The sequence below is a fragment of the Microcaecilia unicolor genome, chromosome 3 (genome assembly GCF_901765095.1).
Source record: "Microcaecilia unicolor chromosome 3, aMicUni1.1, whole genome shotgun sequence".
Lineage (NCBI taxonomy): Eukaryota > Metazoa > Chordata > Amphibia > Gymnophiona > Siphonopidae > Microcaecilia > Microcaecilia unicolor.
Window position 1 is genome coordinate 42,706,515 of NC_044033.1, and position 23,645 is coordinate 42,730,159.

General features: G+C 44.9%; 1 protein-coding gene across 2 annotated transcripts in view; it reads right to left on the minus strand.

Annotated features, from left to right (window-relative positions):
* PSME4 (proteasome activator subunit 4) overlaps positions 1-23,645 on the minus strand; it is a 363,943-nt gene that overhangs the window by 122,374 nt on the left and 217,924 nt on the right. For both annotated transcript variants that reach the window (XM_030195844.1, XM_030195843.1), the window contains 3 exons: positions 22,036-22,167; positions 8,251-8,460; positions 6,305-6,438 (listed from right to left, as the gene is read on the minus strand). In XM_030195844.1, coding sequence (XP_030051704.1) covers positions 6,305-6,438; positions 8,251-8,460; positions 22,036-22,167 — 476 coding nt within the window. The remainder of the gene's footprint in view (positions 1-6,304; positions 6,439-8,250; positions 8,461-22,035; positions 22,168-23,645) is intronic.

Below are 23,645 nucleotides of genomic sequence, written 5' to 3' on the forward strand. Positions count from 1 at the left end.
GTCCTTTACTTCCTTTGTCCGGGAAATGGCTACGGCCATTCCTTTCCTTAAGGAGGTTGGGCATGAGCCCAGGGCTGAGATGCTCGAGGTCCTGGACTACCCTTCTCCACCTAAGGAGGCTGTGATGGTTCCTCTACATAAGGTACTGCAGGAAGTCCTTATGCGGAACTGGTCGTTCCCACTGTCTGACCCCGTGATCCTGAAGAAGGCTGATTCCCAGTATCAGATCCATGATGAACCTGGATTGATGAGGTCTCAACTACCCCACAATTCTAAAGGGGTGGACTCCGCCTTCAAAAGAGCCAAGAGTACTAGAGACTATGCCTTGGCACCCCCAGGCAGAGAAGCTAGGATATTGGATTCTTTTGGGAGGAAGACATATCATGCGGCTATGCTCGCCGCCCGAATCCGGTCTTACCAGCTCTTCACGAACATCCACTTGCAGAACTCAGTGAGGCAACTGTTTAGATTGGTTGATGCACTCCCTCCGGAGCAGGCCGAGCCTTTTCGCCAGGTGGACAGGCAGCTGAAGGCGTGTCATAAATTCCTGAGCAGGGGCTCTTACGACTCTTTTGATGTGGCATCTAGAATCGCTGCTCAAGGTATAGTGATGCGCAGGCACACATGGCTGCGTGTCTCTGACCTATATCATTCGGTCCAGCAGCAGACTGCGGATGTACCTTGCCAGGAGGACAAGCTTTTTAGTGAAAAAGTAGAGGATCTTGTTGATGAGATCAAGAAGCATAATGATGCTATGGATTCCCTCTCCTGCCGGGCGTCTTCTGCTACTACCTCCTCACTAGGAGGTATTTTTTTGGGGGGGGGGAGGGGAAGCGGAATGCTCCCTTTTCCTATGCTAGGCGTAGGTACACTCTGCCTTCTCGACAGCCTAGTCAGGCTCAGCCCCAGCGTGCTCGCTCTCATCAACAGTGTGCGCCTAAGGCCTCTGCTGCTCCCCAGCAAAAGCGAGGGAGGAGCTTTTGACTGGCTCCAGTTAAGCACAGCCACAGTAGAAGTGTCCATACTGGACGACTTGCCGGTTGGGAGGAGGTTAATGTTTTTTAACCAAAGGTAGCCTCTCATAACCTCCGACCGGTGGGTTCTTCAAATAATCCGGTTAGGATACACCCTCAATCTGGAATCCAAACCTCCAAATTGCCCACCGGGAGCTCATTCTTACAGCTCCCAGGCACAAACAGGTACTTGCAGAGGAACTCTCCGCCCTTTTAAAGGCCCATGCGTTCAAATCCATTTCACCAGGGGAAGAAGGGCTGGGATTCCATTCCAGTTACTTCCTTGTGCAAAAGAAAATAGGGGGATTGCATCCCATCCTAGACCTGAGGGCCCTGAACAAATTCCTAGTCCGAGAAAAGTTCAGGATGGTTTCCTTCGGCACCCTTCTTCCCATGATTCAGGAGAATGATTGATTATGCTCTCTGGACTTAAAAGATGCTTACATACACATCCCGATACTTCCAGCTCACAGGAAGTACCTTCAATTTCGGTTGGGAACACAGCACTTTCAGTACCATGTGCTGCCCTTTGGCCTGGCGTCTGAGGCCAGAGTATTTACAAAGTGTCTAGTAGCAGTCGCAGCGTCGCTACACAGACTAGGAGTGCATGTGTTTCCTTATCTGGACGATTGGCTGGTGAAGAGCACCTTGGAGGAAGGTGCTCTGGAGTCCATAAGAATGACTGTTCAGGTGCTAGAGTTACTGGGGTTCGTAATAAATTACTCCAAGTCCCATCTCACTTCTGTCCAAAGATCGGAATTCATTGGAGCACTGCTGGACATGAAGACGGCTCGGGCTTATCTTCCCGAGACAAGGGCAGACAACCTCCTGTCCCTGGTGTCCACAGTTCAAGCGTCTCAACAGATCACAGCTCGGCAGATGTTGAGACTTCTGGACCACATGGCCTCCACAGTTCATGTAACTCCCATGGCACGTCTACATATGAAATCAGCTCAATGGACCCTAGCTTCCCAGTGGTATCAAGCTGCGGGGGATCTGGAGGATGTGAACCAACTCTTCACCGTTTTTCAAAATTCTCTTCAGTGGTGGACAATCCGGTCTAATTTCACCATGGGACTACCATTCCAAATTCCTCAGCCACAAAATGTGCTGCATCCCTCCTAGGGTGGGGAACACATGTAGATTGGCTTCACACTCAAGGAGCTTGGTCCTTCTGGGAAACAGCGTTTCAGATCAATCTCCTGGAATTACGAGCCATCTGGAACGCTCTAAAGGCTTTCAGAGATCAGCTATCCAACCAAATCATCTTGATTCAAACAGACAATCAGGTTGCAATGTATTACACCAACAAGCAGGGGAGCACCGGATCTCGCCCTCTGTGTCAGGAAGCTGTTCAGATGTGGCTTTGGGCACGCCGTCACGGCATGTTTCTCCAAGCTACTTATCTGGCAGGTGTAAACAACAGTCTGGCTGACAGACTGAGCAGGGTAATGCAAGCTCACAAGTGGTTGCTGAACATGGGTGTAGCCCGCAAGATCTTCCGAAAGTGGGGCAACCCCTCAGTGGATCTTTTTGCCACTCAGATCACAAGGTCCCTCAGTTCTGTTCCAGGCTTCATGCTCACGACAGACTAGCATCAGATGCCTTTCTCCTTCATTGGGGAACAGGCCTTCTTTATGTGTATCCTCCCATACCTCTAGTAGGGAAGACGTTGCTGAAACTCAAGCAAGACCGCGGAACCATGATCCTGATTGCATCCTTCTGGCCGCGCCAGGTTTGGTTCCCTCTTCTTCTGGTGTTGTCCTCCAAGGAACCGTGGAGATTGGAGTGTTTCCAACCGTCATCACACAGAATGAGGGGTCGCTTCTACATCCCAACCTCCAGCCTCTGGCTCTCACAGCCTGGATGTTGAGAACTTAGAATTCGCCTCCTTGGGTCTTTCAGAGGGTGTCTCCCGGGTCTTGCTTGCTTCCAGGAAAGATTCCATGAAGAGGTGTTACTCTTTCAAATGGAGGAGGTTTGCCATCTGGTGTGACAGCAAGGCCCTAGATCCTCTTTCTTGTCCTACACAGACCCTGCTTGAATACCTTCTACACTTGTCAGAGTCTGGTCTCAAGACCAACTCCATAAGAGTTCGCCTCAGTGCAATTAGTGCTTATCATTGGCGTGTAAAGTGTAAGCCTATCTTTGGACAGCCTTTAGTTGCTCGTTTCATGAGAGTTTTGCTTTTCTCAAAGCCCCCTGTCAAACCTCTGCCAGTGTCATGGTATCTCAACGTCGTTCTCACCCAGCTGATAAAAGCTCCTTTTGAGCCACTGAATTCCTGCCATCTGAAGTACTTGACCTGGAAGGTCATGTTCTTGGTGGCTGTTACTTCAGCTCGTAGGGTCAGTGAGCTTCAGGCCCTAGTGGTAGATGCACCTTATACTAAGTTTCATCACAGCAGAGCAGTCCTCCGCATGCAACCTAAGTTCCTGCCGAAGGTGGTGTCGGAGTTCCATCTGAACCAATCATCTTGCCAACATTTTTTCCCCGACCTCATGCCCACCCTGGCGAAAGCAGTTTGCACACGTTGGACTGCAAGACAAAATTGGCCTTTTACCTGGAGCGGACGAAGCAGTCTGCCCAGTTGTTTGTTTCTTTCGATCCCAACAAGAGGGGAGTCACCATTGGAAAAATGCACAATCTCCAATTGGCTAGCGGATTGCATTTCCTTCACTTATGCCCAAGCTGGGCTGTCTGTGGAGGGCCATGTCACGGCTCACGATGTAAGAGCCATTGCTGTATCAGTGGCTCACTTAAAGTCAGCCTCCATTGAGAGATTTGCAAGGCTGTAACGTAGTCATCAGTCCACACATTCACATCTCACTACTGCCTTCAGCAGGATACCCGACGTGACAGTCGGTTTGGGCAGTCAGTGCTGCAGAATCTGTTTGGGGTTTAGAATCCAACTCCACCCCCCCCCAGGCCCATTTTTATTCTGTTCCAGGCTGCCCTCTCAGCTAGCTGTATATAGTTTCAGGTTAATCTATGTTATGTCGTCGCCGTTGCGAGGCCCAGTTGACCAATATTCATTGTTTTGAGTGAGCCTGGATGCTAGGGATACCCCACATGTGAGAACAAGCAGCCTGCTTGCCCTCGGAAAAAGCTAAGATACTTACCTGTAGCAAGTATTCTCCGAGAACAGCACGCTGATTGTTCTCATAAACCCTACCTCCACTTTGGAGCTATCATTTGTTATTTCTTATGCTTTTTGATTTAACTGAGGAGACGCAATTGCGCGCCAGGGGCAGGAAGTCAGTCCGCACATGCGCGCCAGAAGACTCTGGCAAAACTTTGTTATTTTTGGTTTTGCAAAATGCCGATTCCCAGGACGACATGGACGTCGACCCACATGTGAGAACAATCAGCCTGCTGTCCTTGGAGAATACCTGCTATAGGTAAGTATCTTTGCTTTACTTTTAAAAGTGGACCAACACAGCTATCACATCACTTTACTCAAGATGGTTGATGACCCTAAAACTCCAGGCCAGATCTAGACTTGCAGATCATTCTACCTCTTCCAAATCAAAGGAGATGTCGGCATTAGGAACTTATGACATCGGCTATTGACTGTGTCATTGAAACAGCATAACGAGGATGAGAGAAGAAACGAAAATTTACTGTCTTAGGCTAAGTACTAGTTGAAATATATAAGGTTACACTGGGTATAGTTACCATAGGTGTAAGATGCCTTCTTAATCATGGGAGAAGGGGAAAGTGTTGGGACTGGGAGCTCAGATTAGTGATCGAGGTAGGCTGGAAGGTAAACCCTCCTCCCTCAGAATAGCATTCATTAGTTTTCTCTTCCATAACCTCCACTGACACACACGTTTTCACACCTTAACTCTCACACACACTCTTTTGGCCTCCAGCCTCTTCTCCCAGGCCTGCCACCATCAGTCTCAACATTCTCTCTTACTCAGTTGTACCTGCAGCAGGATGACACAAAATATTTTCAAACCTGTTTTTGCTCTATTTTCATATTTCTTTTTAAAATGTTTTATTTAGATATATTTTCATTTCTCTGGCCTTTCCTTATTCATTTCCCCTTTTCCTTATTTTCTCTTTTCTCAGATTTCTAAATTTTCTTCTTGTTATCCATTTTATTCTCTCTGCATTTCATCTAAATTTTCCCACTTTGTCATCTTTCTTTTACTTATGTTCTTCCTAGATTCCATTTTTGTTTTCTCTTGTCCTTGTGCTTTGCTTTGTCCTAAATAAACTCTTCCATTCTCCTCTCACTCCCCTCCAACTCTCACAATGCCTTTCCTCCTCTCCTCTCTACATTCTTCCTCTCAACGTCTCCCTATTATTCCTTCATCTTCTCTATCCTTGAAAACACTTTCTCCTTCCTTCTCTACACTTTTGCCTAACAGCATTTCGTCCTCCTCTCTCAGCTTTCTCCCCCTCCTTCCTCATCCTCCCTCTCCTCTTGCCTTTTCCCATCTCTCTTTTCTCTCTGTTTTCTTTATTTTCCCCTCCAAATTTTTCCTTCTTCTTCCTTGCACCATCCCCTCTTATGTCTCTTTCTTTTCATTTGTCCCATCTCTGTCTCCCAAAAACTCACTCCCCCCAGTACACACTCTCTCTCTCCCCACTCTTGCCCCTCACTCTTCCTTTTTTCCCCATCTGGCCCACACTTCTTCCCCTCCATTCTTTCTTCCTATCTTGGCATACTCTCTCCTCCCTGCCTCCCCTCAATCCCCCACTTTCTAACATCAGTCCCCTTCTTGCCCCCTTGCGTACAAAGAATTTGCTCCCTTATCCCAACCACCAGCATCTGCTCCCTCTCTATACCTTCAGTCAATGACAAGCCAGAGTGGCAGGAGTTTTGCTCCCTGCCACTCTATCTCTGCAAGTCTGTTTACTTTGCATGTGGGCAAATTTCCAAAATGTGAGGGTAGTGAGATACAGAACTGCAGTGAGACAGTGAGACAGACTGACAGAGAAGCCTGAAGCAAAGAAGGAAGGGCTTCTGCTGCTTTATCAGCAATTTGATCAAACTAGTATTTGTGTGATCTTCCCTGCTCCACCCCAGTGCACCATTTTCAGTGATACTGCTTCTCTACAGCACCAAATACAGAACATGGTATACCAGTGGCCCTGTTATCATTTGAGGGGCACTGCCCCCGCTCACCGCTCCAAATTCTGCATACAATTTTAAAAACAAATAATTTGAAAGTTACATAAGGAGATGTGCACGTCCTTTACCAATTCTGACGTGCTGCAATGTACTCTATGAATGACACTTCCTTTTTAAGTTTACATATTTGATCGTTTGAACTTACTGTACAGATTCTTCATTTTTTTCTTGCTGCCGCTCAATTCCTAGCTTAACTTCTGGCTGGAGCAATAGGCAATTAGTACTGGGGTTCTTTGATTGCTGGATTAAAACAGCTATCTCAACACATTTCTCTGTAACCTGATGGAAAAAGAGGAAGTAAAATATCTGAAAGAGTTAACAGAAGCAGTAAATTCTGTCTTTTGGAGTTCCTGCTTGAAAATCTGGCATCTAGACAATAATGCTGGTATACCTGTAAACCAATATAAACTGACTAGTTTTAATTCATTCTAAACTACTCTCCAACTAGGTGTCAAACAGGTTGCAGTACATTTTGAGACAGCGCAGTTATAAAACAGATTTCCAAGAGGCAATATTTAAACCTGAATACAGTATGCAAATCCAGAGATATAAATGTTTAACTCATTTTCAAAAGGAAACTTTCTTCCGTCTCTCTTTGAAACTGCAGGCTGACTATAGGAAGTCTGAAGTATACATAAAGATTTAAAAATGAAATCCTCACAAAATTTGCCTTCTCCAATCTTTTTCCCATTCAGAGAAAGACATGTGGAAAAGCAGTAAAGTGGTTAATGCAGCGGACTTTGATCCTGGGGAACTGGGTTTGATTCCCACTGCAGTTCCTTTTGACTCTGGGCAAGTCATTTAACCCTCCATTGCCCCAGGTACAAATAAGTACCTGTATATAAAATATAAACCGCTTTGATTGTAACCACAGAAAGGTGGTATATCAAGTCCCATTCCCTTTTTTTCTGGAGTAGTGGCATAGTGGTTAGAGTACCAGTCTTGACATCCAGAGGTGGCCAGAACAAATCGCACTGCTGCTCTTTGGGATCTTGGGTAAGTCACTTAACCCTCCATTGCCTCAGGTACAAACTTGTGAGCCCTCCAGGGACAGGGAAATACCCAGTGTACCTGAGTGTAACACCTTGAGCTACTACTGAAAAAGGTGTGAACAAATCCAAATAAACATGTAGCAACAAGGAAAGATGATTAAAAAAAAAAAAGAATGTAAGAACATGACTAGAGATGATGGAGAGAAAATTGAGAGCACTCTCAGCCCCTGGAGATTCCCCAATATCTTTGGTACTTTGCACTCTGGTTCTTTAACTCTTGCTGCATAAAAGATTGGCCACCTCACTGTAGAGGATTTCAATGATAGACAGATAATTTATTTAGGAGGGATTTCTGGACATTAAGACAACTACACTCTGTGAGATCATATTTCCATGAGCATCATTTCAGATTGTTAGTTCAGAGTTTTATATTGGCTAAACTGGATTACTGTAATGTTTTGTATATAGGAATATCGATAAAATTAAGGAATCGTCTGCAACTACTGCAAATCACGGCAGCCAGTATGATATTTAAGAAGGGTAATTTGAATATGCATCTCCTCTGCTCAACTACATTGGCTGCCATTACAAGCATGAATACTTTTTAAAGCATGTTGCTTAATTTACAAGATCTGGCATAGGTCTAATACCTTTGCAGGTTTCCCAATTAGTTCTGTGCTCACCCAGATTAAATTCTAGTCAATTGCTACATTGGATGGACCTTGTTAGCCCATCATCTGAAGGCATCAAATTCAACACATTTTTATATCAAGCTCCTCGAGTATGAAATGATTTACCACTAGGTCTTAAAATGTCAGTTTTCTTATGATTCATTCCAAAGGGAACTGAAAACTTTTTGATATGTTTAGGAATTAAGTTGTTATACTAGTTTTACATATGTATATTTGATTTGTATCTGTATTGATTTGCATTGTAAGCCACTCTGAACCTATATAGGAATGAAGTGGGTTACATATGCCAATTCAGATTAGATTAGATATATATTGAAGTAAAATAAATAGTGCTGTGTCATTTTTTATTTTTAACATTTTTGAAGTAAAAGCCACTGCTAAAACATGCATAGATTTTTCATACTTACAGCAAAATCTAAACCAATCGTTTCATACTGTCGATGAACCTTCTCTGCCAAGTCATCAAAAAGTCTGACTATAGATGGTTTCTCAAGAGACATAGCTTTGCTGAGTCCAGAAGAGACAATTGCTGGCCACGTCTGTACAATACAGTCCCAATCATGAAGATTTGCTAGACACACTCCACCATGGTTTCCAAGAAGGCAATACAAGGCACCCTTAGAAGAAAATAAACCATGGAATGTCAGAATATCCACTCTACTTTAATTTCATATCCACTCTACAGCTACTGTACAAATATGCCTTATGACATTTCAGAATTTTCTGTTATTGGCATATGTGGTAATTAACTGTAGAACCCAAAACTTCCCCTTTATATATAGCTCAGATTACACTCGGAGAAAGAAGCAAGATTTTTTCAAAGGAAAAAGCCTCTCTATGTCTGTAGTCTTAATATTTTAGACTCTCAGAACTACAATCATCATCGGCTAGAAAATAACTCATATTATTGTGTTCATTTTGTAAGCTCTTTGAGCAGGGGCTGCCTTTCTTCTATGTTTGTGCAGCGCTGCGTATGCCTTGTAGCGCTATAGAAATGCTAAATAGTAGTAATAGTAGTCATTTATCATTTATTCCTTTTATATACCGTTTCTTATTGCAATTACAAAACAGAATGGTTTACATTGAAAAATGCATCTCATAACCAAACAAATAGGAACTCCAGTCAATAATAGGAAAGCACAGCAAACCAAAAAATAATAAGAACATAACTAATAAAACACAGTTATCTAAATTAATACAAATTAAATACAGTTTAGCCTAGACTTTAACACCTACCCTACTGTTATAGATTCTGTTCGATATGATTGGTAAAAAGGAAAGTCTTCAGCAGTTTTCGAAAATGAGTGTAAGATTTCTCCAATCTAATCTGTTTTGGAAGTCCGTTCCAAAGAGTAGGAGACAGAAAGAAGAACGCCGATGCACGCGTGGATTCCCATCGAGCCTTAGTAGGCGAAGCAATGACTAGCCTATTGTCTGTTAGTGATCTGAGAGTCCGTGCAGGAGAATAGGGAATTGTCAAGTTGGATAAATAGCTAGGATTAAGTAGATGAAATGCCTTATGTGTTAAGACAAGCACTTTAAATTTGACTCTTGTTTCAATCGGAAGCCAATTCAGTTGATATAATAAAGGGTTATTCTGTCATCTCTCCATGCCCTACAGATCATATGTGCTGCTATATTTTGAATTCTTTTTAAATTCACTTTGGTAATCCCTGCATAGATAACATTACAATAATCTAACCGTGATGTAATATACGCATACGTCAATGTTTCTAAAGAGTCTCTACTTATTAAATTTCTAATTGAACGGAGCTTCCTTAAGTGAAAAAAGGACTTTTTAACTACATCAGATATTTGTTCCTCAAAAGTTAAAGCAGAATCAATAATGACCCCTAGATATCTAAAGGATTTAACTGTAGGAATACTTTGTCCAAATAGCGTGGGCACTACTGATGGAATAGTTCCATGTCCTACTATCCATGAAGTGGTTGTCTTATCTGGATTTAGTACTAAGTGATGTACTGCCAACCATTCCGCCACTTTATCATGACGCATTTGAATTGGTGAAAGATCTATACTGGATGTTTGGACATAACGAATAAGAAGAAAGTCATCAGCATACGAATAAGAACTGATGCCCATTGTTTGAATGAGTAATGCCAAGGGACTAACATACAGATTGAACAACAACGGTGACAAAACCGATCCCTGGGGCACCCCACATGATAAATTAAATGACCTAAACCAAGATTGCTGTTGGACAACTTTGTATGAGCGGCCTTTTTGTATTAGGCCACTTGGTCTGTTCTTTTTTTTTTTTAACTTTAAATTATTTTTATTGCATTTTATCATAGATTAACATGTATAACCATCAATCCATACATAAACATCATGGTTTGTGTCCATAACTTAACTTTGTCTCAACATTGAAACATTTTCAACTACATCTAAATATATGAGCCTGTTTATTTACATTTGCAACCGTCCATCCTGAGAGTACACATCCGGTCAGTAGCCTATCCACGGCTCAACCAACAGGCTAACCAACAATTTCAAAATGAAATGTCCCCATGTCGTTCCGATAAATCCAGCTGCTGCCTTTGAACAATTCCCTCCTCCCCTATTACCCCCATTGTGTCCCCTTTATTGGTTATGCTCTTTGCCTTTCTGCCTTAGAATGTTTGTTTGTGTTCCCCCCCCCCCACCCCCCCCCCCCCCCCCCCCCCCCCCGCATCTTTAATATTTTCCCCTGATCTCCTCTTCCCCCTCCCCTGGAATGTTTTGGCAACCCCTTAGAGATGCTCTATCATGTGCTGTATTTGTGTCCAGCCCCTTTTGCGTTTGAGTTCACCCTCCCTTCTGTAAACCGTTAGCCGTTCGATATACCACAAATGCCTGACTTTAACCTTCCAGTCCCCTATATCTGGAGGGTCCACTGATTTCCAGCAGCGTGCAATTAGACACTTAGCTGCGGCCAGTCCCCAGCGCATCATTTTACTCTCTTCCCACACCTCTCTCTCATTATACATTCCCAATAAGCATGCCCGTGGGCTACACACCAGGGACAGTCTCATGATACGGACCAATGCTTTCATCACTGCTTGCCAAAATGTTGCCACCCCCGGGCATGTCCACCACACATGGAGAAACGTGCCTGTGTTTTGCATCTCCAACACCCATCCGATGTACCTGGATACATTTTTTTCAGCCTCTCTGGTGTATAGTACCACCGCATAAGAACTTTATAGGCATTCTCCTGTATTAATACACAAACTGAAGCTTTCTGTATTTCCCCACATATGTCCTCCCATTCCCGCTCTGTAAAGTGGTATTGCATGTCCGTTTCCCACGCTCCCTGGAATGAGTATGCCTGATCTCCATCCCCTTGAAAGAATCGGTATATCACCGAGATAGTTTTTGGGACCTTCCCCAACACTATCCACAAATTTTCCAAGCATTCTCCCTCCCGGGGTATCCCTCCCCTCCATCCCTGCTTTTCCATAAAATGTTTTAATTGCATGTGTGTAAATCTGTCCCCTTCTGGGATCCCATACCTTTCCCCCACTTCCTCAAAAGACCACATCCCACTCCCATGCGGCACATCTCTAAATCTCACCACTCCCTTCTGCTCCCATCTTACGAATGTAGCATTTTCCCTGCCTGCTCTGAATTTAGGTTCCCATCTAAGGTGAGACAATGAGGACACTCCCGTCGGTTGCCCCCATCTTCTCCGCATGGCGCCCCATACCTCCAACAAGTGTCGCAGAAATGGGCTGATCCCTCCTCTGTACCCCTTTCCTATGCTCTCCGAAGTCCACAGCAATGACCTCAAATTTCTTTGTGGCCAATACGCTTGTTCCACTTGGACTGCTGGTTTCTCCATTCCCCTCTCCCAATCCAAAAGCATCTTCATTTGAGATCCCCAATAGTACCACTCCAAGTTGGGAACTGCCCTCCCCCCCTCTACTTGCCCCCCCCATAATACCCTCTGTGCCAGCCGCGGTCTCCTGCCTCCCCATATGAAATTCATTATAGAATTCTGTAGTCTCTTAATAAACGGCTTAGGCACCGCTACTGGCAATGTTTGAAAGAGAAACAGGACACGCGGCATCACATTCATTTTAACCACTGCCATCCTCCCACACCAGGACAACCATTTATTTTTCCATCTCAGCGTATCATTGTTTATTTGTTCTTGTAATCGCCCGTAATTTAGTGGGAATATCCTCTCTAGGTCCCCCGATATCTGGATTCCCAAGTACCGGATTTTCTGGCGTGTCCACTTAAACTCAAACCGTTCTCTCATCTCTGCCTCCTCCTCCTCCCTTAAAGGTAATTCCCATTATCTCGCTTTTGTCTCTGTTTATCTTGAGCCCGGCATATGTCTCATAGACCACAAATATCTCCATTATTACTGGCAGTGTTTCTCTCGGATCTTTTACATAAAGTAACATGTCATCAGCGAATAGTGCTATGCGGTGTTCCCGGTCTCCAACCCTCAATCCCCTCACCCCCGGGTGTTCTCGAATCTTAACTCCCAATGGTTCTATATATAGGGCAAACAGCAGTGGTGACAGCGGACATCCCTGTCTGGTACCTCTTCCTATCGGGAAGAAGGGAGAATAGCCCCCATTAATGTTCAAGCAGGCTCTCGGATTCCTATACAATGCATCTACCCATAGACTAAAATTCCCTCCTAGTCCCATTCTGAGCAGCACCTCCCGCAGAAATCCCCAGTTTACCCTATCAAAAGCCTTCTCGGCATCCATCGATAGTATAGCAAACCGAGACCCCGCTTTTTGGGCCTCCCACAACAAGTGTTGTGTTCTTCTAATATTATCTCCCACTTGTCTCCCCGGTACAAAACCGGACTGGTCCGTGTTAATTAATTTAGGCAACAATCTGCCCAGTCTATTGGCCAGCACTTTTGCTATGATCTTCACATCTACATTTAAAAGTGAGATGGGTCTATACGATCCACGTATCGTCGGCTCTTTCCCAGGTTTGGGCAGGATAGATACTCCCGCCTCCATCATAGATCCCGGGAGGTCTCTGCCCTCTAGGACTCCATTACCCACCCTCATCAACCGCGGGCTAATCAGGCTCTCAAATTGTTTATAAAACCGTGCTGTAAACCCATCCAGCCCTGGGGCCTTGCCATTGGGGAGTTTTGTAATAACCCCTTTTATTTCCCCCTGTCCTATTGGTTCCTCCATCCTTTGGCGCTCCTCTTCGCTCAGTCTCTGTAACGGGATGTGATCCAAGTATCTAGCTATGCTTTTTGGCTGCACCCCCGCGTGGGCTTTGTATAATTCTGTATAATATTTGAGAAATCTCTTTTCTATGTCCGAATCTGTGAGGGCCCACCCCCCATTCCCATCCTTAATTTTTTGTATCTTCGACTTTACCCTTCTCTCTCTCAGGCATCTAGCTAGTATAGCACTGGATTTATTTGCAAATTCGAAGAACTGCTGTTTAAGACGCGTTCTCATATATTCCACCTCCACCATTTGCCCCTGTTCCAGCTCTCCCCTAATTTTCTTAAGCTCCTCCCAAACTCGTGGGGATGGGTTTCTTTGGTGAGTTCTCTCCAATTTGCTTAAGCGGTACCTCAGAGCCATCATCTCCTGTCTCCTCTCTCTTTTTTTTCTTGCTCCCCATTTAATTAATATTCCTCGAACCACTGCCTTCATCGCATCCCACAGTACCCCATCCCCCACTTCCCCCGTATCATTGATAGTCCAGTACTCCTGTATACTGGCCTGCAGCTCCTTCCTCACCTGTTCCTCTCCTAAGAGAGACTCATTAAGTTTCCACCTAGTGTTCTTCTTTTCATATCCCCAGCCCTCTAGTCTGATCCACACCATCGCGTGGTCCGAGATTGAAATCGGTTCTATTTCTGCCTCCACTATCATTGGGGCCCAGTTTCGATGTACCCACAACCCGTCTATCCTGGTATACGAGTTCGCCGCATGGGACTAAAACGTGTATCCCCTCTGTAAACCCCGTACTACCCTCCAGCTATCCAGCTCCATGTGGCTCAAAATTTTGTGCAGTGCCTTCCTCCCCGGCCCTGACTGGTATCCTCCTCCTCCCGAATGATCCAAACGTGCATCTGGTGCTATGTTGAAATCTCCTCCCACAATTGCCTGCCCTCCTATAAACCCTTGTATTTCTTCCCATAGCGTGTGGTAAAACTCCCCCTGTCCTGTGTTTGGGGCGTAGATGTTAATCAGTGTTACCTCCTTCCCCTGTATCAATTCCCTTAGAGCCACGCATCTCCTTGAATTCTTTTATAACAGTCAGTCCACATGTCTGTCTTATCAGTATCAGTATAGTATAGCTACTCCCCCTTTTTTCTTCCCTCCTGCCTCTTGGTGTGTCGTCACTTCAGTATACGCCCTAGTGCGAAGCAGATACTCATATCTAGGTCTCAAATGTGTCTCTTGCAAAAATATCACTTCGCAGCCCACTCTTTGTATCTCTTTCATGACCCTCGCTCTCCCCAGGGTTGTTGAGTCCGTTGACATTCCAGGACCCCATTCTCAAGCCATCCCCTACCCCCCCTACCCCTAGTCTCCCCTTGCTCCCCCGCTCTAGCTCCCCTCCCCTACCGTCCCCCCCCCACCTCCCCTCCCTTCTCTTACCCGACACCGCTACCGCGGTTGGTCAAAGAAGAGGCCCCCCCGAGGCCCCCCAGACCCCTCCATTTCCCCCGCTCCCTCCTTTTATTCCTAATTTGTCATTTAGAGCCCCTCTCTCCCACCTCCCCCTCAAGACACTTCTTCCCCTCCAAATCCTCCTTCCCCCACATCCCACCCACACAATATGCCTAATGTTCATCAAACTTATCACTGTTTCAATGCATTTATGTCCTCAGGATACGCCTCTCTCATTCCTATTCCCACGGCTTGTCACCATCTGCCATGCCGAGTCTGCTCTGGGCTCCGTCATCTCCGGTGTCTGTTGTTCCCGGACTGGGACACCTTCACATCCCAGCTGCCTCAATGCCTCCCATGCCTCCGCCGGAGTCTTCACTTTCCGTGACTTTCCCGCCACTGTTAACCATACTGCAAAAGGGAAAAGCCGCCGATACCAAATTCCTTTAGCTCTCATGATGGTCGTCACCTCTCCCATTGCTCTTCTCTTCTGCAAAGTGGTTCCCGCCAAATCCTGATATACTCCAATTTTGTAATTTTTCCAGTTTATCACCTTCTGTTGTCTCGCTTTAGCCAATATCAGTTCCTTAGTAGGAAAGTCCAAAAAACAAGCAATGACATCTCTCGGAGTTGAATCTCGTGAGGGTCCCGCACTGCGATGTGCCCGCTGTAAGCGAATCTCCCGGTGCCCCTCCTCACCCTCCGGGCTCAGGATATACTGGCACAGTTCTTTAATTACCACTTCACAGTTGGTAAAGATGTCCAGTTCTGGAAGTCCTTTAAACCGCAAATTGTTGCGGCGTGATCTGTTCTCCAGGTCCTCAACCTGTTCTTTTAACATCTGGATCTCTGTGGTAACTCCATGGGCCTCTACCTTTCTTTTTTGGTCAGCCGCCTGGATTCTTTCTATTTTCTCCTCTGCGCTCTCTACTCGTGTACCCAGGTCCTTTATCTCCGTGCGAATCTCCCGGAGCGAGTTTTGGATATCTTTGCGGACCCCCTCCATTTCCGATTTCAGCGCTTTGAACCAGCCCACCACTTCTGCCTTGGTAATTTCCTCAGTAGTGTCACTTATCTCTTTTTGGGGCTCATCCTCTGAGTCCGAGGGGATCACACTCATCTGGTGATTTTCGGCCGCATCGTGCCTCGTCCTCCCCCCTTGGTCCGCTGCATACCGAAATTTTCCAAGCTCTTTTTTGGCGGCATTATAGTTACCTCTCTTGCCCCTACTGTGTTTGCTTACTAATTTTTTGGGGTAACCAGGCACCGACTGTGCCTCTCTCTCTTTGTGCTGCCACTCCAGGCCCCCAGCACCCAGCTCCTTCAAGCGTATTGTTCTGTGCTTGCTGTGCTCTCAAATGTGAGCCCTCAGTGCTGAGTCTCTCCAGACCTGATGCTGTCCCTTGTTCAAGCAGCCGCTCCACTCTCCCCTCTGTAATCTTGGACCAATTGGCCCCTCAGGCTGCTGCTTCCTTTGGGGGGGGGGGGAAGACGCCCGCCGATCACTTCCTTCACTCCTCCATTATCAGGGCCCTGCCTCACCCCCCGCCTCCACCGGGTTCCTCAATTCTCTGTACTGCCTCTGATCTGCTCCACGTGGGGGGGGGGGGGGGGGGGGGGGAGGAGAAGAAAAACAAGCCCATCTCTCTCACCAACAACAGCCAGCCTCCTTCGCCTCCCGAGCTGTCTGCTCCTCTCCCAGTCTTTTGGGTGCTCCCCGATCTCTTGCCAGTTTGTCCTCAGCAGGCCCCGATGTCCGTTCCACAGTTCTAGTCTCCGCGCTCTCGGATGCCGGCCGCCGCCATCTTGGATGTCGCGCTGCCGGTTTGTGGGTCCTTCGTCCTTGCCTCCTCCACTGGGCCGCCACCGATGGAATTATCCGGCTCCCCTCACTCCCGCCAGCCTTCCTGTCCTCTGATCTTCCGGTGGGGGGGTCCGGTGCCCGCGGATTCGGGGACCTCTCTTGGGGTCTAGCGGAGCTTACTCCCCTGCGGCCATCTTCCTGCCCGGCTCCACCGGAAGTCCCACTTGGTCTGTTCTTATTATGGATTCTCTTACTATAATAATATATTAATTCTTTAGTAATCAGTCAACTTGACTACTTTAAATCATTATAAAACGGACTTCCTCAAACCTCTAAGGAAACTTCAGATTATTCAAAATACAGTGATTTGGTCACTATATAATCCTGGCCTTCTGGCCATATTATCCCTTTCCTTATGAAGGCACATTGCCTGCATCCCTTTTTAACTCTCTCATTCCCTATGTACCTTCTAGGACCATTCAATTGCAGGAAGACAGGATTCTGATTTTGCTATCTCCTTTTAGAGCTCGTTTAAATATTACATGCACCAGTGTGTTTTATTCCCATTTATGAAATTCTCTCTCTAAACATCTTTGTCAAGAGGTTCCATTACAGCGATATAAATCAAGTCTGTCTTTTTTTTTTTTTAAAGCTTATGGGGGTTGACTGGTGGCCACTTTGACGGTGATGGATCCTTGCCTTGCTGTATTGTTTTTCTCCTTCTATCTGTTTTACTTCTATTAATTTGGAAACCACTCTGTTTTCAAGGGAAGTATATAAAAAATTATAATATAAAGAAATCCCTGATCCAATAGGTCTCCTAGTGCTTACACAGACCAATTTATAATAGAAGTACTGCTATACATTTTGCTCTATTAAACCATATTAAACATACTCATGTGTGACTGGCAGGGCTGGATTTGCACCCATAGTCAGTTCTCTGCTGTTCTACACAAGTCCAGGGGCAGGGCCATTATGCCTCAGCCCCCTCCTGAGACAATAACTCACAAAGGCTTAAAAATAAATTTTCCCTCTTATGTTAGAGGGATCTACTACACTGAGCATTCACAACCTTTAATAAGAGCCCCCCAAAAGCCAAGCCTTTGTGTGTGCCCCTGTTCCCTTATAGCTGACCAAGGCCCTGCCCATCAAATGCAGGGGCACTGCTGAAGACTCTCTCTCCCCCCAACCCACCTTGGAGCCCCATCTTTCTCTGAAAAAAAAAAATCCTTTTAGCATGCTGGTCAATACACAGTTTCCATCCTTCTGCAGGCCCTCTGTAAATCCTAGCTGTCTTAAAACATGCAACTGCCCTTCTGCCTGCTTTGCCCGGGAGGGCTCAGCCTTCCTGGGGCTCAGTTCAGTTTTTTTTTTTTTAACAGAGTTCAGGTACTTTACCACAGTTTAATCTCAAAAGTAAGAAAGACGAATCCCCAATGAAGCATCTGGGGCCAGCTTCCCTTAAACTTAACACTGCAATATTCTTTATCAATCCAAAGAACCAAAAAGCAAAGTTACTCACCTGTAGCACGTATTCTCTGAGGACAGCAGGCCAAGTATTCACACAGTTTGGTGACATTATCCGACACAGCCCAGTGCAGACGCTGACTAGCGAGAAGATGGTAGAAGTTTCTATCTGCGTACTATCATGAATGCGCTGGTGCTTTCCCATGCAAAGTGCAAGCACGGGTCCCTCAGTTCTATAATTTAGCTAAAGAATTCAACTCCAAGGGGAGGTGAAAGAGTTTGTGAGAACACTTGGCCTGCTGTCCTCGGAGAACAGCTGCTACAAGTAACTTCGCTTTCTCCGAGGACAAGCAGGTCAGTTGTATTCTCACAGTTGGGGAATCCCTAGCTATCAGGCTCACCGAAAACAAACAACGCTAGGACAACAGGGACTTGAAACGTCGAGGCCTTGAAGTCAATGAACCTGAAACTATATACATTCTAGTTGTGAAGATGCAGCCTTGGGGGGGGGGGGGGGGACTGGGACTGGTGGGGGGGGGGGGGGGGGAGTGAGGGTGGAAGGTGGATTCCACACACCGAGAAAATTCTGCAAAACACTGTAACCGAACCGACTGTCACGGCAGTTTATCCTACTCAAGGCAGCAATGAGATGTGAATGTGTGGACAGAAGTTCACATTGTAGCTTTCTAAATCTCCTCTATGGAGGTTGACCTCAAGTGAGCTACTGACATCACCATGGCTCTGATATTATGAGCTTTGACATAGCCCTCTAGAGTTAGCCCAGCCTGGGCATAAGTAAAGGAGATGCAATCTGCTAGCCAATTAGAAATTGTGCCGATGGCTATCCCATCCAGTTTGGATCAAAAGAAAACAAAAAAGCGGGGTGAACTGTCTATGGGTTTTAGCCCACTCCAGATAGAAGGCTAAGGCTTGCTTGCAATCTAAGGTATGCAGTACACTTTCACCAGGATGGACATGTGGTTTTGGGAAAAATGTTGGTAGAATGGCTAAGACAGAACTCCAACACAACCTTAGGCAGCAACAGGGTGCATGCAGAGAACTACTCTATTGTGATGAAACTTTGTGTAAATTGGATCAGCTACTACAGACTGAAGCTCACTGACTCTGTGAGCTGAAATGACCACCACCAGAAACACAACTTTCCAGGTCAAATACTTCAGATGACAGGATTCAAGTGGCTCAAAAGGAGCTTTCATCAGCTAAGTAAGGACAAACGTTGAGATCCCATGACATGGAGAGAGGTTTCATGGGGGGGGGGGGGGGGGGGGGGGGGGCTCTGTCAACAGCAAACCTCTAATGAAATGAACAAATAGAGGCGACACAAAATGGGCTTGCCTCCTACATATTGATAAGTACTGATTGCACCGAGACGAACCCTTTTCGAGTTGGTTTTTAAACCAGACTCAGAGAGGTGCAGGAAGTATTCAAGCATTTTTTGTGTAGGGCAAGTGAGGGAATTTAAGGTCTTGCTCTCATACCAGAAAGCAAACCTTCTCCACTTAAAAGCGTAACACCTCTTAAGTGGTGTCTTTTCTGGAAGCCAGCAAGATGCGAGAGACACCCTCAGACAAACCTAAGGACCCAAATTCTATGCTTTCAACATCGAAGCCATAAGGGTTTGGGATTGGAGACTGGGATGCAGAAGGGATCTTTTGTTCTGCATGATAAGAGTTAGAAAATAGTCCAATCATCACAGATCTTCAGAAGAGGAAGAAACCAGATCTGACTCAGCCAATAAGTGGCGATTAGAATGGGCTTGTCTGAGTTTCAACAAAGTCTTCTCTATGAGAGGTATCAGAAGATACGCATAAAGAAGACCCTCTCCCCACCAATGTAGGAGAAAGGCATCTGATGCTAGCCTGCCATGTGATCAAAGCCTGGAACAGAACTGGGAGACTTTGTTGAAATGAGTGGCAAAAAGATCCACCAAGGGAGTGTCCCACTCTCAGAAGGTCTTGCAGGCTATGCTCATGTTGAGAGACCACTCATGCGGTTGCAAAACGAGGTACATGGCTCAAAGGACCATTCTGTGAAGGAGAACCCACTGCCTCCTGACACAAGGGATGGGGATCCTGTACTCCCTTGCTTGTTCACAATGAACAATGCAAACTGGTTTGCCCATTTGAATGAGAATAATTTGGTTTTGTAGATGATCTCTGAAAGCCTTTAGAGCATTCCAAACGGCCCTGAGCTCAAGGAAGTTGATATGGTAATTCTTTTCCTGAGTAGACCAAGACCCCTGGCTGTGAAGCCCATCTACATGAGCTCTCCGTCCCAAGTTGGATGCATCCTTTGTTAACACTTTGAGGCGATAGAATTTGGAATGCTAGTCCCACAGTCAAATTCATCCCAATTGTCCACCAAAGAAGAGCATGAGTCAACTCAGTGTTGGGTCCAATGCTGATCGGTCCCAGGGCTTTCTTTCAGTGCCCGATGGCGCTACAGGTGGAGACCTCCTTAGTATCAGTGTACTCCCAAAAGTTGTTGAAGTCTTATCAGCCATTGAGGTTGATACTTCCTGTGCCTAAGTCAATGGACCAGCCTTTCAGGAGCCAAAAAGTGTCTCTTGTTGGATCTGACACACCCTCTGTGTCTTCTGCTGCATTTTTAAAGCGAGAGAACAAGAGTTAAGGTCATGGTTAGGTCCAAGGCATCCAATGCATCAAGAGTGTATGTCCATTACTGAAATCACCCAAATACATTGGGCACACCATTTTAAGCCACTAGGGGTCTTCTTGTACATTGAGAAAAGAATCGCAGCCAAATTAAATTCCTCAATTTTGGACTACGAAAAATGGAAGAGCTCAAACTGAGATTGGTGCTCAGGCCTAAGTGGACCTATTGAGCCACAAGAAAAAAAAACAAACGGCTGAAAACACTAAGAACTAAGAGGGAAAATAACAAGAGAAATTAAAGACAAAAATGAGAAATTGACAGAAAAATAAGGCACTGCAAAAGCAGAGATAAAAGCACTGAGGGGAGCCCATGAAGACGTGTCCTCCCTGCTCTGTGGAAAATGAAGACTGAAGGACCCACACTTGTGCGTCGGGTGGGAAGGCACCAGCGAATGAACAGCAGGACGCTGCTAGAAACTTCTGCAATTTTCTTGCTAGTCAGCATCCATACAGGGTTCCATATGAAAATACAACTGGCTTACTTGTCCTCAGAGAATACCAAAACATCCAAAAGGAAAAGTGCCATTCTCTTTCTGGCTTTATGAGATAACTTCCCTCAGCAAGTAACTTTTTGACTTATGCCCCAACTGCCTTCCCAACAAATTCTGTTGTATATGTTTGGTACTTTCCTATCATTTTTGGAGTTCCTTTCATTTCATTTACTTTTATGTTGTAAACCACCTGGATCTTCTGTAGATTTGGCAGTATATCAAGATTAAGTAAATGATAAAACAAAACTCCCTTAGTCCAAGGGTAAAAGCTCTCCTTCTCCAAGGGGAAGAGCTCTCCTATTCCACAACTCTTCCTAGTGGCGAGTACTGGTGTTTTCCTGACTCAGAGGGGGCTTTCCTCCTTGCCCCCCAAAGGGTATGACTCTTCAAGGAATTTCTGGGTATTCTTTCCACCCCTCCTCCTAACCTCTTACCAGAAGTGCTGACCATTTTAGCTGGTCACATATGTCAGAATCTGTAACATCTAATTTGATGATATGACAGTCTCATGAAAACAAAATGCTTCACTAAGGCAACTGTCCCTTCAAAAGGCTTTTAAAAGACAACTGCTCCTTCTGATGGGCAAAAGAGGTACATAATCCATTGTCACAAAATTTGAATTACTAAACATGCCTTGAATAATATAGGGACCCTTTTACTAAGCTGCGGAAAAGTGACCTTAGTGTGCTCTGGCATGTGTTTTCGCCATGCGCTAAGGACACTTTTGCCGCAGTTGAAAAATGGCTGATTTTCCTTATTTTGTATTAATGGCCATCTGCAGCCATTAAAAGAAAAAAAAATAGAGTTCAAGTGATAATCCTACGTTAATTAGTTAGTGCACACTAATGAGGATGCACTAACTGATTAGAGCAGGAATGCCCCCCACATGCCCCTCAAAAAAAAGAAAAGAAAAAATTTAAGCTGTGTTAAAAAATGTGTTAACACAATTTAGTAAAAGGACCCCTTAGTAAAGTATGTTATCAAGCTACATAAATAAATCTTTATTTCTAATTAAAATCAGGATTTGTATTTTCAAATCTTATTGATAAAGCGGACATAAATTCCTTAATGGAATAGAAAGAAAAAAAAGAGAGGTAAAGATTGGAGCTTATACTTTGAATTGCTGCTGAGTGACATCATGTCTATCTGGTCGCAAGAACTCTAGTACTAAGGGTATGATATCCCGGCAGCAGAAGTTGTAGGTTCCTAAAGCTGTGAAGAAGGCTTGCTGAGCTTTATTTCTCACCTGTAGGAAACAATATGTGCAAAATGTAAGACGGGCCTCATCATACACAAATAAACATTTTTACACACACAAATATGTACACACAACATGGTAAGTAATGCATTTAACACTTAAAAGGCACTGGGTGGAAAGAGAACTTATATAAATTACTCCTAAAAAAAACTTTTTTTTTTAAATTAAAGTAAGCAAGTTATAAAAATAATCATTCTAATTACCTACATATATTTTTGAATATCGAAAAATAAATATGTCAAGAACCTATTCTTCAAGTAGCCTAGTGGTTAGTGCAGTAAACTTTGATCCTGGGGAACTGAGTTCGATTCCCACTGCAGCTCCTTGTGACTCTGGGAAAGTCACTTAACCCTCCATTGCCCCTGGTACAAAATAAGTACCTGAATATATGTAAACCGCTTTGAATGTAGTTGCAAAAAACCTCAGAAAGGCGGTATATCAAGTCCCATTTCCCTTTCAGTAAAATAAGATAGAAATATACTCTAGAAGCAAGCATAAATTAAAGACACCATAATTATGCTACTTACTAAACGTCCGGGGCTTTTTACTGAAATGCTGTAAGTTTTTGCCCTTACAGCACTTTAACAGTAAACATTAACACACAGTAAGTGCAAAGGCTGAGCGGTAATTGTTGGGGGCGTGCCCAGCATGTCCTCTGCTGTTACAGAACAGCAAAGTTCTTCACTACACATTAAGACTATTCACAATTAACACAAATGCAGTTACCACCTCCTCCTGAGACTGCGATAAGGGCACCCATGCTAAGTGCAATGTGCAGTCCATGCTCCTAGCACAGCATGCAGTAACAGTGTATGCTAATTCACACATTAACTATTTTAACGCACTTTAGTAAAAGTGCCCCTCTGTTCCCCAAATAATAATTTTCTGTACAAATATGCCATATGCGAAGCCATTGAAACACACCACTGCAGCACAAACAAAGCTAATTAACCAGATTCTTGAGAAGTTGATGAGGCCCCACTTGGAGTATTGTGTTCAGTTCTGGAGGTTATATCTTGCAAAGAGGTAAGAAGACTGGAAGTAGTGCAAAAAAAAAAAAAACCTACAAAATTGGTATGGGATTTGTGTTGCAAATCGTACAAGGAGAGACTTGCCGACCTGAACAAGTATACCTTGGAGGAAAGGAGAAACAGGGGTGACATGACACAGACGTTTAAATATTTGAAAGGTATTAAACCACTAACAAACCTTTTCTGGAGATGGGAAGGCGGTAGAGCTAGAGGACATGAATTAAGGTTGAAGGGGGGCAGACTCAGGAAGTCAGGAAGTATTTTTTCACAGAGAGGGTGGTGGATATGTGGAATGCCCTCCTGTGGGAGGTGGTGGAGATGAAAACGGTAATGGAATTCAAATGTGCGTGGGATAAACACAAAGGAATCCTTTTTAGAAGGAATGGATTCATGGAATCTTAGCAAAGATTGGGTGGCGACGCCAGTAATTGGGAA